Source organism: Leptinotarsa decemlineata, unplaced genomic scaffold (genome assembly GCF_025532065.1).
Source record: "Leptinotarsa decemlineata unplaced genomic scaffold, Ldec_3_MD MMD2_tig00001064_RagTag_RagTag, whole genome shotgun sequence".
NCBI classification, from domain to species: Eukaryota; Metazoa; Arthropoda; class Insecta; order Coleoptera; family Chrysomelidae; genus Leptinotarsa; species Leptinotarsa decemlineata.
Window position 1 is genome coordinate 6,751,918 of NW_027412558.1, and position 15,666 is coordinate 6,767,583.

The 15,666-nt window shown below is 37.4% G+C and overlaps 1 protein-coding gene across 1 annotated transcript in view; it reads left to right on the forward strand.

The window, feature by feature from the left end:
• jumu (Forkhead box protein N4 jumeau) overlaps positions 1-14,418 on the forward strand; it is an 18,526-nt gene extending 4,108 nt beyond the window's left edge. Inside the window, exons 2-4 of the mRNA XM_023156751.2 lie at positions 7,594-8,605; positions 11,199-11,404; positions 11,601-14,418. Of these exons, the coding sequence (XP_023012519.2) occupies positions 7,606-8,605; positions 11,199-11,404; positions 11,601-11,741 (1,347 nt within the window). The 5' untranslated portion in view covers positions 7,594-7,605 and the 3' untranslated portion in view covers positions 11,742-14,418. The remainder of the gene's footprint in view (positions 1-7,593; positions 8,606-11,198; positions 11,405-11,600) is intronic.
• The last annotated feature ends 1,248 nt before the right edge of the window (positions 14,419-15,666 follow it).

Consider the following 15,666-nt stretch of genomic DNA (forward strand, 5'->3'; position numbering starts at 1 on the left):
AATGTAATAACAATGAATATCCAGTTGAAAATATTTTCCTTAATCATTTTATTCTTTTTACTGGTACCTAGTTTGTTTTTTGTTTTTCTCATCCAACCAAGAAACTCGTTCATGTTTTGCTAGCTAGCTGTTGATTCATAAAGCAAGATTGAATGATTGTTCCGTTATTGTGGGTGAGTAAAATCCCGTTGTTTACATAATTGAACGTAATGTTGAGTACAAATTCAATACAGCGTTATGGTGTGCTTTGCTTTAGGTTTTAAATATAACTTTCATCTATAAATAAGTCGATTTCAAATTGTTCAATATCCTCTAATGAATTAGTGGAGTTTATCCTCAGATGTAGCCGACGTGGGTACTTCAATTTGCTTCACCATTGATGGTAGTATAAATTGGCCGGTGTTATTGAATGAAAAGTATATAAAATCATTGCGCTTGTTATTTCTGAGACCTTTGACCGTGTGTGGCATGAGGGTTTGTTGGCCAACTTCGATGCGGTTTGATGGAACATTTTTTTGTATGACTCTCCAGATTCTTGAAAGAACGTTGCCTGGATATGGATATCTCTCTAATATTTAACCATCAACGATGGTGTTCCCCAGGGATCCATATTGTCTCCAACCCTCTTTCAATTGTATATCAACGACTTATTGAAAAAACCAAGAATCCAATATATTGCTTTGCTGACGACAGCACACTTGTCACGTCATTCCATTTGGATTCCAGAACATCGGCTACGGAGGCACATCTTCACCGGCAGCAGGAGGCTGCAAATCTTAATGAGGATCTAGAAGTGATTTCGAAGTGGGGTGAAAGTAACCAGGTTCAAATCAATGCCACTATCCAGGCATCGGTTTTCTCCGAAAAGATTAATGTCTCCGAACCGGATATAATAATGTCGGGTCAGACAATTCCGCTTTCTGCATCAATATGTTTGTTGGGGGTCAAAATAGACACCAATATGTCTTGGCACAATCATGTCAAAAGCTTGGAACACTTTACACACCAGAAAACTGTACACACCTCAGCAACTTTAGATGCCTTATAAAGCTCAGATCAGACCTTCTTTGGAGTATTGTTCTTATGTATGGAGCTCTGCCCCCAAACATACCCTGAAGTTGCTAGATTCCATCCAGAAAGGAGCCATCCGCCTGATTGGAGACGAATATACTTCTGTAGACACTTTCACGGGAGGTGGCACATTTGATTCCACCAAGAGCGGTACATATCAGAAATACACGACGGACTGTGGATGCTCATCGTTTTGAAGATCATCTCAGTACACCTCGAACTTCACTGTTCAAGAACGCTTTTATCTGGAGAACTGAGTTTATTGGAATACACTCCCTGAGAACGTTTTTCCAAATTTATTTAATCTCCAGCGATTCAAATTCAATGCGAATCGCTACTTTCGTACAGGCACCGATCTGGGATTTTCCTGTTGTGTTTGTGTTCTGTCCTTGAAAAAAAAAGTATGTGTGTACCATTTGTATGGTACACAATTCACTTGAACTGTTTATAGACTTCTCAAGTAATTTCTTTCATTGAATGTGAACTGCTCAATCCGAAAGAAGTTTTTCATCATCTTCATACAAGATATCAGTATTCACATATTTGAACGAAACTGCTGATAGATAATATTTTTCTGGCCTTGCTCTATGATTGTTATTTCAATCAATCGATCAGTGAGTTCTCTGAAGCTTCATGTACATTATAATCTCCTTTCCGATTTTGGTCAAAGATCAAAAGTTTGTGCAGCGGAACTGGGTTCGATGTGGCCAATATAACATATTAACATATTAAAAGTTTCATCACAACCAAAACACATGAACCTTTCGTGTGGGGCATATTGAAGGACAGTGACCAGGGCCGTAGCGAAAAGAAAAACCAGGGGGGGAGGGAATCCAAAATTTCCCAACTCCACCAGCAAAATTTACCAACTTTCGAAGAAATGAAAGCCGAAGAATTAGTTACTACTATAATATAATAATTTTCTTAACTATCCAAAGATTGGCTGAATGCTTATGCCCGTTATGGTATGCACAAACAAAAATAAATTTTGGTGATTATAAAAATAATAATGGGAATTATTCTACTTTGGACCAAGGTCCTGGTCATCCACCATGTATGGGAATATTCATTACAAATGAAAGGAAACAACACTTAAATAATATTGTGCTTATTGTTTTCTACTATTATTTTTTCTATCTTCACGGCCCGAAATTTCCCAACTTTTCCAAGTCTGAAAAACAGCGAAAAGTTGGGAATTTTGTAAAATTGTCACTTCAAAATTTGTGGACTGTTCAGGGACTGTTCTCTTACTTGGGAGAAATTAAACTTTTTTGAAGATTTCAAACAACTCAGAATTATCTTCAAGTTATGCATGTTGGGAAATCCCAACCTTCTCCTGGTTCTTTCCCTTTTCTTATTACCTCTCCTTTTCTTTTCTCTCTTTTTTTATTTTTTTAAATTTATATTCATTTTTTTATTATAATTTTTTTCTGTCTTCATGGCCCAAAATTTTTCAACTTTTCCCAACTTTTTCCCAAGTCGAAAAAGCAGGGGGAGGCTCTCCCCCCACCCCATGGCGACGGCCCTGACAGTGACTTTATATGGGATAATTCTCTATGTGTTACACATTTTATATAACCACGACTATTTTTTCATAAATGCATTTACGTAGGTTTTGATATCTAGGGCGACGTAAAAAATAAGCAAATACATATCTTTATTTCTTTTCATGCTCCAGCCTCTTCTACAAAATAACAAACTCCTGTCTACTATCATGAAACTGATCACTTAGTAACAATTTTCAGCAATCTGGAGCACAATTAATTCTTAAGTTTCTCAACACCTAGGTTGGTTATAGTCATGAATATTGACATACTTTAAGCAAAACATCACTGAATTATTAATAAAAACACTGCACTGTGAACTGCATGTTCTTTGCCATTCTCCCACTTGAAAATCTTGTCCAGCATGGCCTTTAACCGTCGTGAATGGAGGAACCAGTAGATCCTCAAACAACAAGGCGTTTATATTGCCAACAAATTTATGTTACGCTCGAGTACAAAATCCTTACAAGTCAAATTACTGAGAGGTTATATCTCTAGTATAATTACAGTCTACTATGTAATTATAAAGTTGATTTTTTTTTTGTGATACCCAGCACGTAACTCTTGAACTTGAACGGAATGAAATATGAGTAAAACTGTTGCTTTTCTGTTTCCTAATTTAGTCATATTCGATATGCATGAGAAATGTTTTGTCTCCAGGTACATTCCGTATATTATCTCGCTCATTTTATCAATTCCAGTTAGTTCTCAAAATATCATGTTTTCTCAGAACATGAAAATTTTTCGGTTAGGGTTAGGTAAACTCACGACACATCTGCCCAACCAAGCTCTTGCATTGTTTTGAAATAAATACATCAAAAATAAAATCAAACCATAGTTTTGTGACAATCTCATTTTACAGAAAAAAGTATATAATTGTTGGGTGTTCATTTATCAAATTTTTAGTTTGATTTTGGCCATGTAATTACCGAACACCACGTCTCTGATTCAAAATACTGATGAATACATTCCAGCAAGGTTTGTCGAAGTTTATTTGTTATTTAGATGTCCATATTTTGTAGTTATTTCGAAAAAGGTAAATATGAAGTGATAAGGTGAGTAAACAATATGATAAAGGTGCCACGGATCTCTATTTACCAATAGATGTCGTAACATCGGCATAGTTGAACAATATTTTCCAGAAAATGAAGAAGTTTTTGATTTTCAATGTCCGAAAGTATCAAAATATTGGCAATAGGGAAATGAGTAAAATAAGCAAATTATAAGACCGAAGTTTTCGAATTATACACACTGTGTCCAAAATAAGGATCGGAAAAGTGGTTACCTTAAAAGACAAGTTACTCATTTCAGAGCTTATTTGAATGGCATTTTGAAATTTAGAAAATCCCGATTGTGTATGATACGTCACTGAATATATCGCCAAATAGGTGATTCTTTTTGCTGATTTAAACGCTATTTCAATGAGCTCTAAGATGTGAAACCGACTTTGTATCTTTCAAGGTTTCCGAGTTTTCCATGCTGATCCTCTTTGGACAGATGGGTTGAGTACACTGCGCCAAATTGTCATAAAATTATAAATGATTGAATATGTGAAAATATTATAATTTGTATTATGTAAGTATACAATAATGGACAATTTTGCATTATTTACTTATTAGTTGGAATACCGCTGGGCGCAAAAAGTTGATATGAGATTGTGTGGGTATAGTTGGAATAAAATGATAAACTTCAAATTATAAGAGGTGAAAATTTTCAACTATTCAGAATATTTGTCGAAACATTTCTTATTGTACATTACATCATGTCCTGCCTGTTCTGTCCTAAATAAACAAAATTAACGGATTCAGTCATGAGGATTTTGAATGGCAAATTGTTTTCTCGTTTACTACAAATAACAAGTGTTTAACATAAAGACATATTGTATATAATATGACCATCACCAGCATGGAAAATTCGAAAACCTTGAGTTACCAATTCGGTCACAGATGGCTCAAAGACCCAAGAAGGAGTGGGAGCCGGTATATATGGAGGCAGAGCATCGCACTCAGCCTCGGACATAATGCAACTGTGTTCCAGGCAGAAGTAGCTGCCATCGAACACTGTATAGGGGAAATAAACAGGCAGAAAGTCACAAATAAAACCATTGCCATTGCCTGGGGGCAATTAAGGCGCTCAGCTCATTTCAAGTCTTCTCAAGATTGGTGGAAAGCTGTCTGAGTGCACTCAAGGAGCTAAGTACCCAAACTAGGGTCACTCTAGTTTGGATACCGGGACATGAGGGTCACAAGGGCAATGAGAAGGCCGATGTTCTAGTCTGTGAAGGCGCATCCAAGGCTATGATCGGACCAGAACCCTTCTGCGGGGTAGCGAAAGCATGTATGAAGACATTCATAAATTCCTGGATACAAGCCGAATCGATAGCTTGGTGGAATAAGTTCCCAGGAATGAGGCAGGCGAAATAGTTCATAAAGAAACCATTGCCTAAATTCACGGAAGACCTGCTAAACCACAACCGTAAGGTTGTAAGGGAAGTGGTGGGTCTACTAACGGGGCATAGCCGACTCAGGAAACATATGAACAACATGGGTCTGACAGAAGGAACCCAATGCAGGTTCTGTCAAGAAGAGTAAGAAATCGCACTGCATGTGCCCTGTGAATGCGAAGCGATGTCAAGGCTACGGAGTCTCATCAAAGAGATCAAGCTAGACAATGAGCTCTAACAACCAAGGAGCATCATAATAGATCTGAAAAAGTCGTAGTGAATCAGGTCATGGGCTAGCTCCCCGACAATCTAATCTATCACGTCGGTCAAGTTAGAAAAAAGTATATCATTTTAGAGCTTCTGTATCTCTGTATCTGTAGAGTAGAGAGGGTGAGTGTAGACTCACAGCACTTAGGCCATATGTGACCCATTGTACATCCTCCCGAGGATTTCTCCTCCTAGGTGATCGTCCATCCTGTTCTTTCCAGGAAGATGGACAGGTCACTAGGATACATCTGCTTTATATTGGCAGGTCTAGGCCAAGACTGGCTAAACAAACACTCTCTTTGGCAACATTGAGGGGTCTCACGGTGGCCTCCGCCAAGGTTTTGGAAGGTGCAGCGCCATTACTATCGTTGCGCGGCTTCTTCAACCTTCTTGGGGTTCCCTCCGTGGAGGTGCACAAGCTAGGTTGCTCAACTTCAGGGGCAGCCGGTTGCTTGCCTTTATTTGAGGCGGAGCTCTTGGGCCAGCAGGAAGTGCCCTTGCTGTTGGAGGTGGAGTGGGGGAGGAGGAGGGTGCACTTATAGTTGTTGCCACTGCTGCCTCCTCTCTCTCTTAATCCTTTTGGCTTCGGCGCCGCAAATGCGCTTACGCCTTGGCACTTGTATTACGTCTGCTATGTCCAGCCTCATTCGAAGCGGTAGATTAGGGTGGACATTTCTGTTCATCCCCAGCAACCGCCTTAGATTGAGGTGAGCATTTCTGTCCAGCTTCGGAATTGATTTTTGTTTTTGTTGTTTCTGTTTTTGTTTCACTCATGTGTGTTCCCACGAGTAGCAAGGGAAGAGTTGGTCACCTCTGGCAGATTCCCGCATTACCAGGGGTGGGCTGATTACATTGAGGTTTCGCCCAATTCCCCAAAGGGATCGTTCGTAACCGCATATCACCCTGCGGCCATTCAGCTGTCGGCACCATTCCTTACACCTTAGCTTGGGTAGGCTGGTCCACGGTGGCATGTTTTGCAAAGGCTTTGGGGGAGTTTTAGTTCCCCACACCCCACTTATTTCTGCCACTGACCAGGAGTCGGGCGACCCCGTCCATAAGGCCACATTGGCTTCCCGGGCAGGGCCTCCAGTCCCCTGGCCGTTTCCCTATCCGCCACCTGAGGCCGCGCCCAATAGGTAGTTCAACCCACGGACTTATTATGGTTCTTTTGAAATATGCCAATCAAACGATTATTGGATACATCGGTAATGCTAACTTTAGCGAGTGATTCTTTTTTCGTTTCATATTAAAAAAATAATGGTTTCTCGTAGGCGAAACGTTGGATTAAAAAATCCACAAACACCATCTTGAGTGTGTGATGGAATCGGACGATACTTGATGAAAATCCATAACGTATTCAAAAAAAACTTCATTGTGATATTTTCACCCAACAGTTCTACAAAAACGCAACATCTGTTTCGCTATACAATAGCGTCTGATACGCCCGAAAACGCTATAATATAGCGTATGACACGCCCGAAGAAGCTATTTTAAGGCGTCTGACACGCCCGAAAAAGTTGTTTTAAAGCGAAACACGTGCTGCGTTTTGATGAAACTGTTTAGTGAAAATCTCACATTATAGGTTGCAAAGCTTAGATGATAAGAAGAAAAAAATGTTATATGATATATACCTTTTCATCGGTGGGGGAAGCGGCTATAGATTTTTGAATATGTAAAAAAATACTGTTGCATGGTCATACTCGAGCGCGTCAGATATTGATAGCATCAATGTTCTACGTATTTTTAATAATGTTGGTATGTTAATCTGATCGTGTGCATGATGTGGGTGGTTGTACGTAAGGGTTAAAACTGAAAAGAAAAAAAATATAATCGTGCGCGTCAGATTTTCTAAGGGGGTGTTATGTGCAACAAAAAAAAAGCTCTCATTCAATAATCTGACGATTTCGATCTGACGCAAACTCGCGGCCATTATTATAATGTGCAAAAATATATTATATGGGGCTCATATTTGGTGGAGGTACTTAACCGGGTACAAGGTATCTCCCTGTATATTAATCTGCCGCGCTTTAGTAAATCCCGAAATCCCCGCTTGGGCTCCCCTATTCAATTTCTCATCATCGTCATAAGATATCTTCGATTTGATTTTTCCGTAAGATTTTGACTGACTTTTACCATATAATGCGGACATATCGGTCGTATAATCCCGAACCTTATTCACTTCTCCACTATTCAAGAATCCTTGTCTGAAACATTCAAACAAAAATTGCACTAGGAATATTGAAAATCACCTTATTGTTTTTTTTTCAGGAGAACCGCATCATGTCGACGGCATCAATGGACATTTTCCTCAATGCCAATGACTCGCTGTCATTCACTGATTTCCTTGACGTTGACATTGACTTGAAAAAAGAAACGGACACCCTGGTCGGTGGTCCGAACGACTTTTCCGGGTTCAATTTCAACGAACTGCCTTCCTTCGAATTCGAAGATGTCCATGACATCACATGGTTCAACTCCAACTCGAACCATTCGAATTTGGACTTCAGCGGCGAAGACGGTCCGACGATGGTCAACCCTAATGCCGTCATGCCGCTAATGTCTGTGGCCCAAAGCGTGAGATCTCCTTCTCCATCCTTAAAGGAGAGCCACTTGACTTTTTCTCCGGCCACCATCAAAATAGCCGCCATTAAGCCCGAAGCGACGGCCATTAAGAAAGACCTGAGGATGAGGCTGGAGGAGGCCCAAGGGAAGAAACCTCTGATCAAATCCATCACGAAAGTGACCCCGATCCTAGCGAAACCCGTCAAGACGCTACCGAAGCCGCCGACCATTCTTACCTTTAGGAACGCCGTTCCTAGGCCAGTCGCCCCGGCGCCAATCAGCGTCTCTCAGGTGACCAATCTCACGACTCTTCGCACCGTCTCCACAACACCGGTGAACCGCAAGGTTCACCCTCGGGTCATCTACGATGATTCTGATAGGATTTTCCCCAAGCCGGCTTACAGCTACAGCTGCCTCATTGCAATGGCCTTGAAGAACAGCAGGTCTGGCAGCTTGCCTGTTTCCGAGATCTACAACTTTATGTGCAAGCATTTTCCTTATTTCAAGACGGCGCCAAGCGGCTGGAAGAATTCCGTTAGGCACAATCTGTCTTTGAATAAGTGCTTCGAGAAGATCGAGAAGCCGGCGCTGAACGGGGCGCAGAGGAAGGGCTGCTTGTGGGCCATGAATCCGGCGAAGATCATCAAGATGGACGAGGAGGTGCAGAAGTGGTCGAGGAAGGATCCCCATGCCATCAAGAGGGCCATGGTCAATCCTGGTGAGTATTCACATATTAGGTACTAATTTTTCTGAAACGATTTATCATCATCGATATTTGAATGGAAATGAATGATCAATGGAGCTAAAGAAGTTGAATATGGAGTTTCTCAAGGAACAGCTCTGGGCCCATTCCTTTTCAATATCTTTTTTGATGATCTATATACAGGGTATAACTGAATAAGTGTAAAACATTTAAGGAGGTGATTCCTCATCGAAAAAAAGATAGGATCTTTCATATAAAGAAACTTCATTGGAGCATCCCTTGTTAAGATACAGCCCCATATAAAGGGTTGTGAGGGGTGGAAAACGCAACCCCTAAAATTTATTTATTCTTATTATTTGTTTACCATTTAAAAATTTATTTCTGATAGCCTGTTTCATTCTAAACAAAAATTGTCTCTTGGGTTTTTTGCCCAAAATAAATCATTTCGCAGCAAAAAATTATTTTACGAACAACAACAGAGGTACATCGTCATAAATGCGAACTGGATTTATTGTTATTTTGTAGTTAGTACCTGCATTAAACGATTAAAGGGTAATAAACAAAACTAAGTTATTAATAACAAAACACACAACATGTAGAAATCATAGTAAATGTTCAATATGTCTACCTTCAGACATTACGCATGCGTCTAGACGTCGGCGCATTGAGCCACGTATTGGCTCAAATATTCCTGGAGTCTCTCTGATTACCCTGCACGCATCGATGATGCGGTTTAAGTCCTCTACATCACGAACAGGAGTACGATAAACCAAATGCTGTAAATGACCCCAAATAGAGAAATCAAGAGGATTGAGATCCGGGGATCGAGCGGGCCAGTTTTGTGGTCCTCCTCGACCTATCCACTGATTTGCATATGTTTCAGTTAAATGCTGACGTGCTACTTGACTAAAATGGGCGGGAGCCCCATCATGGATAAAAAACATATCCCTTCTGACGCCCAAAGGAACTTCCTCCAGCAGTACTGGATGCACTTCTCTTAAAAATTGAACGTATGCCTCACCATTTATTCGAGGAGGTAGAAAATGAGGCACAATTAAATCATCCCCAATAACTCCGAGCCACACGTTAAGACAAAACTGTTCATGATGGTTAGTTTTGACAATAGCGTGAGGGTTTTCATCAGCCCATATGTGGTAATTATGAAAATTAACAATCTTGTCCCGAGAAAAACTACATTCGTCTGTGAATTCTATCGTCTTCAGAAAGTCACAATTTCTTCTAATCATTTCCAGCATCCAATTGCAAAATTCAAGACGGTTCGGAAAGTCTCGCGATAACAGTGCATGTACTCGTTGCAGATGGTAAGGGTATAAGAGTTGTTTCTTTAAAATTCTAAATACCGTCATATGATCAACATTTAGCTGAAAAGCAATCTTTCTAGTAGTGGAAGTGGGTTGTTCTTCAATCAAATTAAGTACTGCTTCCTCAAGCTGTGGTGTTCTTACTTCTCGATGGCAACCACAATCCTGCGTTCTTTTGTCGAATGAACCATATTCTCGTAATCGTTGATGAAGTTGAATAAATATTCTATGTGAAGGATGCTGCCGAGGATACATTTCAGCATATCTTCTAGAAGCTTCTGACCCATTCCCCTGCGACAGACCATAAACGTAATGCATATCAGCTATTTCCTCATTTGTCTATGCCATTTTAATAACAAGTGAATTATTAAAGTAACACATTAAGAACAAAACAACAACACACAATTAGTATTGATTCAATTTCGAAAATTCACAAACTGACAGCGTCATACCAATTTAATTATCACTATCGCTAATAGCGACCTACTAGATAGATTAGTTTCGTATTTTCGGATTTATGACGATGTATCTCTGTAATTGTTCGTAAAATAATTTTTTGCTGCAAACTGGTTTATTTTGGGCAAAAAACCCAGGAGACATTTTTTGTTTAGAATGAAACAGGTTATCGGAAATGAATTTTCAAATCGTAAACAAATAATGAGACAAAAAGTTACATTGGAAATAAATTTTAGGGGTTGCGTTTTCCACCCCTTACAACTATGGGGTAAACCAAATAAATTACTGGCTAAGTGTCTTTTTGGTAGTACAAAACGTCAGGTTAATTTCAATATTGTAACTATTTCAGTGCTAGTGAAAAACATTGTTATACAAATTTTATGTACCCCCTTTAAGGGGCTGTATCTTAACAAGGGATGCTCCAATGAAGTTTCTTTATATGGAAGATCCTATCTTTTTTTCGATGAGGAATCACCTCCTTAAATGTTTTACACTTATTCAGTTACACCCTGTATACAGTTGAAAGCTCTGTCATCTAGACACTCTCAACCCAGCTTTTCGGAAGGGTAGTTCATGTTACTGAAACGTAACATCAGTTGTAACTCATTTGGATTTGTAAATTATCCAAAATGGTACATCACCTGATATGACGCCTTTGATGTTTTTGAATCATCATTTTATATTGCTCAGGGTTTTTAATTTAGTAAACAGCTGAGTTTATTTTCTAAGAGCTTTTTTAATATTTCTTCCTACAGGGTGTGTCTCAATATACAATTCATACCAGATACTTGACGAAGCTACAAAGCTGACACAATTCTATTATTTTCTAGAACATCTGGAGCTTCTAGAAAGAGGCGAGATGAAGTTTGCTTCTTCCTACGACGAAACGGATCATTTCGGAGATTCTTGTGGAAGTGCTGAAGAACAGAGCGAAGCTTCCGATTCCGACCAAGATCAGGAACAGGAGAATAATTTGAATATGCAATATGAATATATTCAAGTGAATAACGACGATGGTTCAGACCTCGACGTTGAGGTAAGTCAGATGCATCTGTGAATGAGAGTCGTAACTTGAATGATTAATCATGATGAAATTTTTAGTAAAAAAACTGTGTTCATATTTTCTTGAACTGCAATAAAATTCATTTTATAAAAATTTCATACTTAGTAATTGAGTCATTATGCATTGTTTCGAAGGGAGTTTATTTTAATTTCTGCCTTTTTGTCATCAGGCTTCCGATTGTGGATTCGATGAGATGGAGGTTGAGCAAGACTTTCTCAGGCAACAGATGGCTCTTGCCCAGAAGGATCTCTTAGATCAGGAGAGGTCAGTGAGCAATAAGAGGAGAAGGACGTATATTTTACAACATTAGTCGAATGTCAACTAAGTGTTCGTTAAGGGTTCCGGTTAGTTAGTTTCTATTGCAGCAATTGTTAATGAATCTATCTGGCATGGCAACTCCTATTTCTAACGAAAAAGCAAAGCTGTGTTTGATTGGTGATAACTTGTACATAGATGTAATATTCCTGCCCTTGTATCTCTTTAGATTTAAATATTTAAGTGTTTGATTTTACTATAACAAGACTGCCGATTCAGAAGATGTTTATTTCTGTCGTCTATTTTGATTTCGTTTGTTTTGTGTTGAAAACATTTTTTGCTAGTCGTGAGAGTATGATATTTTCAATATCATCGAAGATGTCATGCTCTGACTGTTTTAAGTTCAAATTTCCGAGATCAACCCGAAGGCAGCTACTCCGGGGTTAAATTTTTCTTGAAAATTTAAACTTGACACCATTTAGATTTTATTGTTTGACTTTTGGTTTTCTGTGCGGGGTTGATTAATAACTCACTGCAAGAACCAAATCAGACAGTTTCTTTTGTTCGTTATCTTTGTTTTTAATGTTTGTAACATTGTTTCATAAAAAATTACTGACAAGTAATTTTGCCGAGAACAGTATTCGGAAGTAGAGATGGACTGATGGCAAACTAATCTTTCGATGGTAGTTTGATCAACATTTATTTTATCAATGACACTGGTTTGTCATTTGAAAGTTTTATCGGGTATGTTTTGTCTTTGTATATTTATCATCTGTAAGCAAATGGCTGTAAATTAGTGTATGTGTGTGTGTGTTCCGTGTGTGTGTATTGTATGAATGTTGCATTTGTGTGTGTATTGTATGAATGTTGCATGTGTATGTGTATTGTATGAATGTTGCATGTGTGTGTGTGTGTATTGTATGAATGTTGCATGTGTGTGTGTATTGTGTGAATGTTGCATGTGTGTGTGTGTATTTTATGAATGTTGCATGTGTGTGTGTGTATTGTATGAATGTTGCATGTGTGTGTGTGTGTATTGTATGGATGTTGCATGTGTGTGTTGTATGAATGCTGCATGTGTGTATATTGTATGCATGTTGCATATGTGTGTTGTATGAATTTTGCATGTGTGTATGTGTGTGGAAGACGCTTGGGTGTGGGCAGCACGACACGTGTTCAATAAAAGGTGAATCAATAATGTGTATTTTATAATGTCTGCTAAGGGCTACTCGTGCATGCAACATAGCAAGAATGTTCTTGAGGAAGCCAACTTTTAAAGATGGTGTTGAAATTGTATTTTCCAGACTAATTTTTATTTTCATTATTCGCATTGAGACATGTTCAGCACTAGTTCCAACAGAATGTTGAATATTGGAAAACATTCACAATCCGTGAAAAATTTTCAAGTTCAGAAAGCACACAAAAACAAAGTCATACATTAAATCGATTAATACAAGTAACAATATTAGTAGTGTGTTGAAATATACACATTAAAACAAATATAAAAGTAGTTAAAAGTGTTTGTTATCAAATCAGTTCACTTTTCATTGGATGAAAATTTCAATATGTTGACATCTCCAATACCAATTACATTTCCATAGATGTGATTGATGATGGGTATTAGTCAATTTTGAAAGAAGGATTGAATAAGAAATTCTCTAGTTCTTATAATAACTATAACTAATAGTTAATATTTCGGATATTCCTGGATCAAACTTTCATCGAATCATTATAGATTTGTACAAATTGTGCCTTTGCTCCACAGTCAACTTCTTGGTCATCTCCTCATTATGGGACCAGCAGTTCATTAACATAACATTGTATTTCGTTTTGATTTTCATTGTTTTATTGATTTTTTTTCAATATTGCAATTGTGATATATCTATGTTTTTATGGCCTGTTACACAAATTCTGTGCATCACGAAATCATTTCTGTTTTGGAAACATCAATAGGGTTATCGCATACGGTTTTGATACCTGTTCAAAATTCAGTTTTGGGTGGTCATTCCCAGATAATGCATGAACATCTGAAAAATGAATGTCCAATTCATGTCCAAAGGATATTTTATGGACATCCTTCTATAAGACATGGTACATTGATGTTCATAGAATATCCATCGAAGGATGTCTATTTAAAATTCACTGAGGGGTATGCTATGGACATCCATTTCATGTCCAAGGATATTCCGACCTGAATTGGATTTCAATTGGATATTCAAGGATTTGTCAGGAATGAGAACTGAATGTCTTTGATTCATGTATTTTGGTTTTAACACAGAATGGGCGACAGCCATTGAATGAGTTTCATATTAAAAAACAGGACAATCAATCTGAAATCAGGAATTATGTTGTAAACAAAAATGATTTCTAGTTGTTTGTGGTTGTTAGAGCAATTAGGGTAAATTTTTCATTTGTGATATACTAAGCATAGTATCAATTTTTGACTTTCGTGTCGTATTAAGTAATGATTTTCTAAGTAACAGATCATTTAAATATCTTAGAAAGTAGAGTGTTACAACTTAGAAAAATGACTGATTATTTCATAATGATTTTTTATAAAGCACGATTTTGTGGTTTATAAAAAATTACTACTTAATTAGTGTTTACCTTTTTGTGTATATTATTTTAATACTTTTTTTAAAAACTATTGTAATAGTATTGTATTAAGTCCATGTACAAATTTTGTTAGGATTAAGGATACATTTGGTAATGAAAATGTGATCTTTCATAGAGTTCAGTCTTTTATTTTTATTTCCCTAACGATTTTTTTTACAAAATATTCTAGATTTAAACTGAGTACTTGAGGGGGAATACATACAAAAATTCGAGGAGGGGGCAAAACCAGATGGTGAGAAAATTTCATAAAATTGAAGAGGAGACAACAGACACCTTGAATATGTGCTAATATTCTAAACTTATTAAAGTGTTTCAGCCTTGCAATACAGCCAAAAAAACCAAATTGATTTAAATTCATCATTCAACGTGTTTAAAAATGTATATAAATCAAATGAACCAAATTTCAATATACAAATAAGTTCATTTTAACCTTTTTTTATTACCACAAAAAAGAAATCTGCGCATAAATTGAAGACTAATGATAAAAACTTCTCTGAGAAAATATAATGCTTCATAAAATAGCCTTAAAGAAGCTGGTTCGGTGAAAGGGGGTATGACGTCACTAGATATACAGAATGTGGAGCGCCGATAGTTTCAGACGTGTAAGTGTTGTGGAGAATGTAAGTATGAAATGGTTGAGGCTTTCGCGGCCGAAGTTTTCAGTGTCACTATTTTCCGGGTTCAAAAGCCGTGGATTTTTGGAAATTCTTCCTGACGTTTCGCTGGCGAGAGTGGCTAGCTTTCTCTGGAGACATTAACTCAGGATGTATAAACCTCTGAGAAGGCTAGCCATTTGCAGTAGCGAAACATCAGGAAGAATTTCCAAAAATCCACGGCTTTTAAGCCCGGAAAATAGTGACACTGAATGTAAGTATATTACACTGGATTCAAAGTATAGTATTCCAATATCATTGATGAACGGGATGGACTTTTCAGCAACGCTTTTATTACATTTAATTGAAAATTTGGGAACAGTCAAAAATACAGTCTTATTCAATTAAATATAATGATAATATAAGTTTATTCATGACATTTTATAATATATACATCGAAAATAATGAACAAACTTCTAAATAAACCAATAATAACCAGAAGTGAAACTTGTGACAAGGTAAGTTATAAGAAAAACATCTTTATAAATACATATGTGAAAAAAAGAAAATAAATGAATATATAAATTTGAAATATGTGCTTAATAACAATATATGAATTGAATAAAATTATTCAGAAATGTAGTTGATGAAATGTGTTTCATGATTTATTGAAATTCATTATATCATGGAAAAAAATCTTCAATTTTATTTTTATATAAAAAAAAAAATTTGTAATTTTTTATATAATGAGGCAGCTTATCAAATATATCA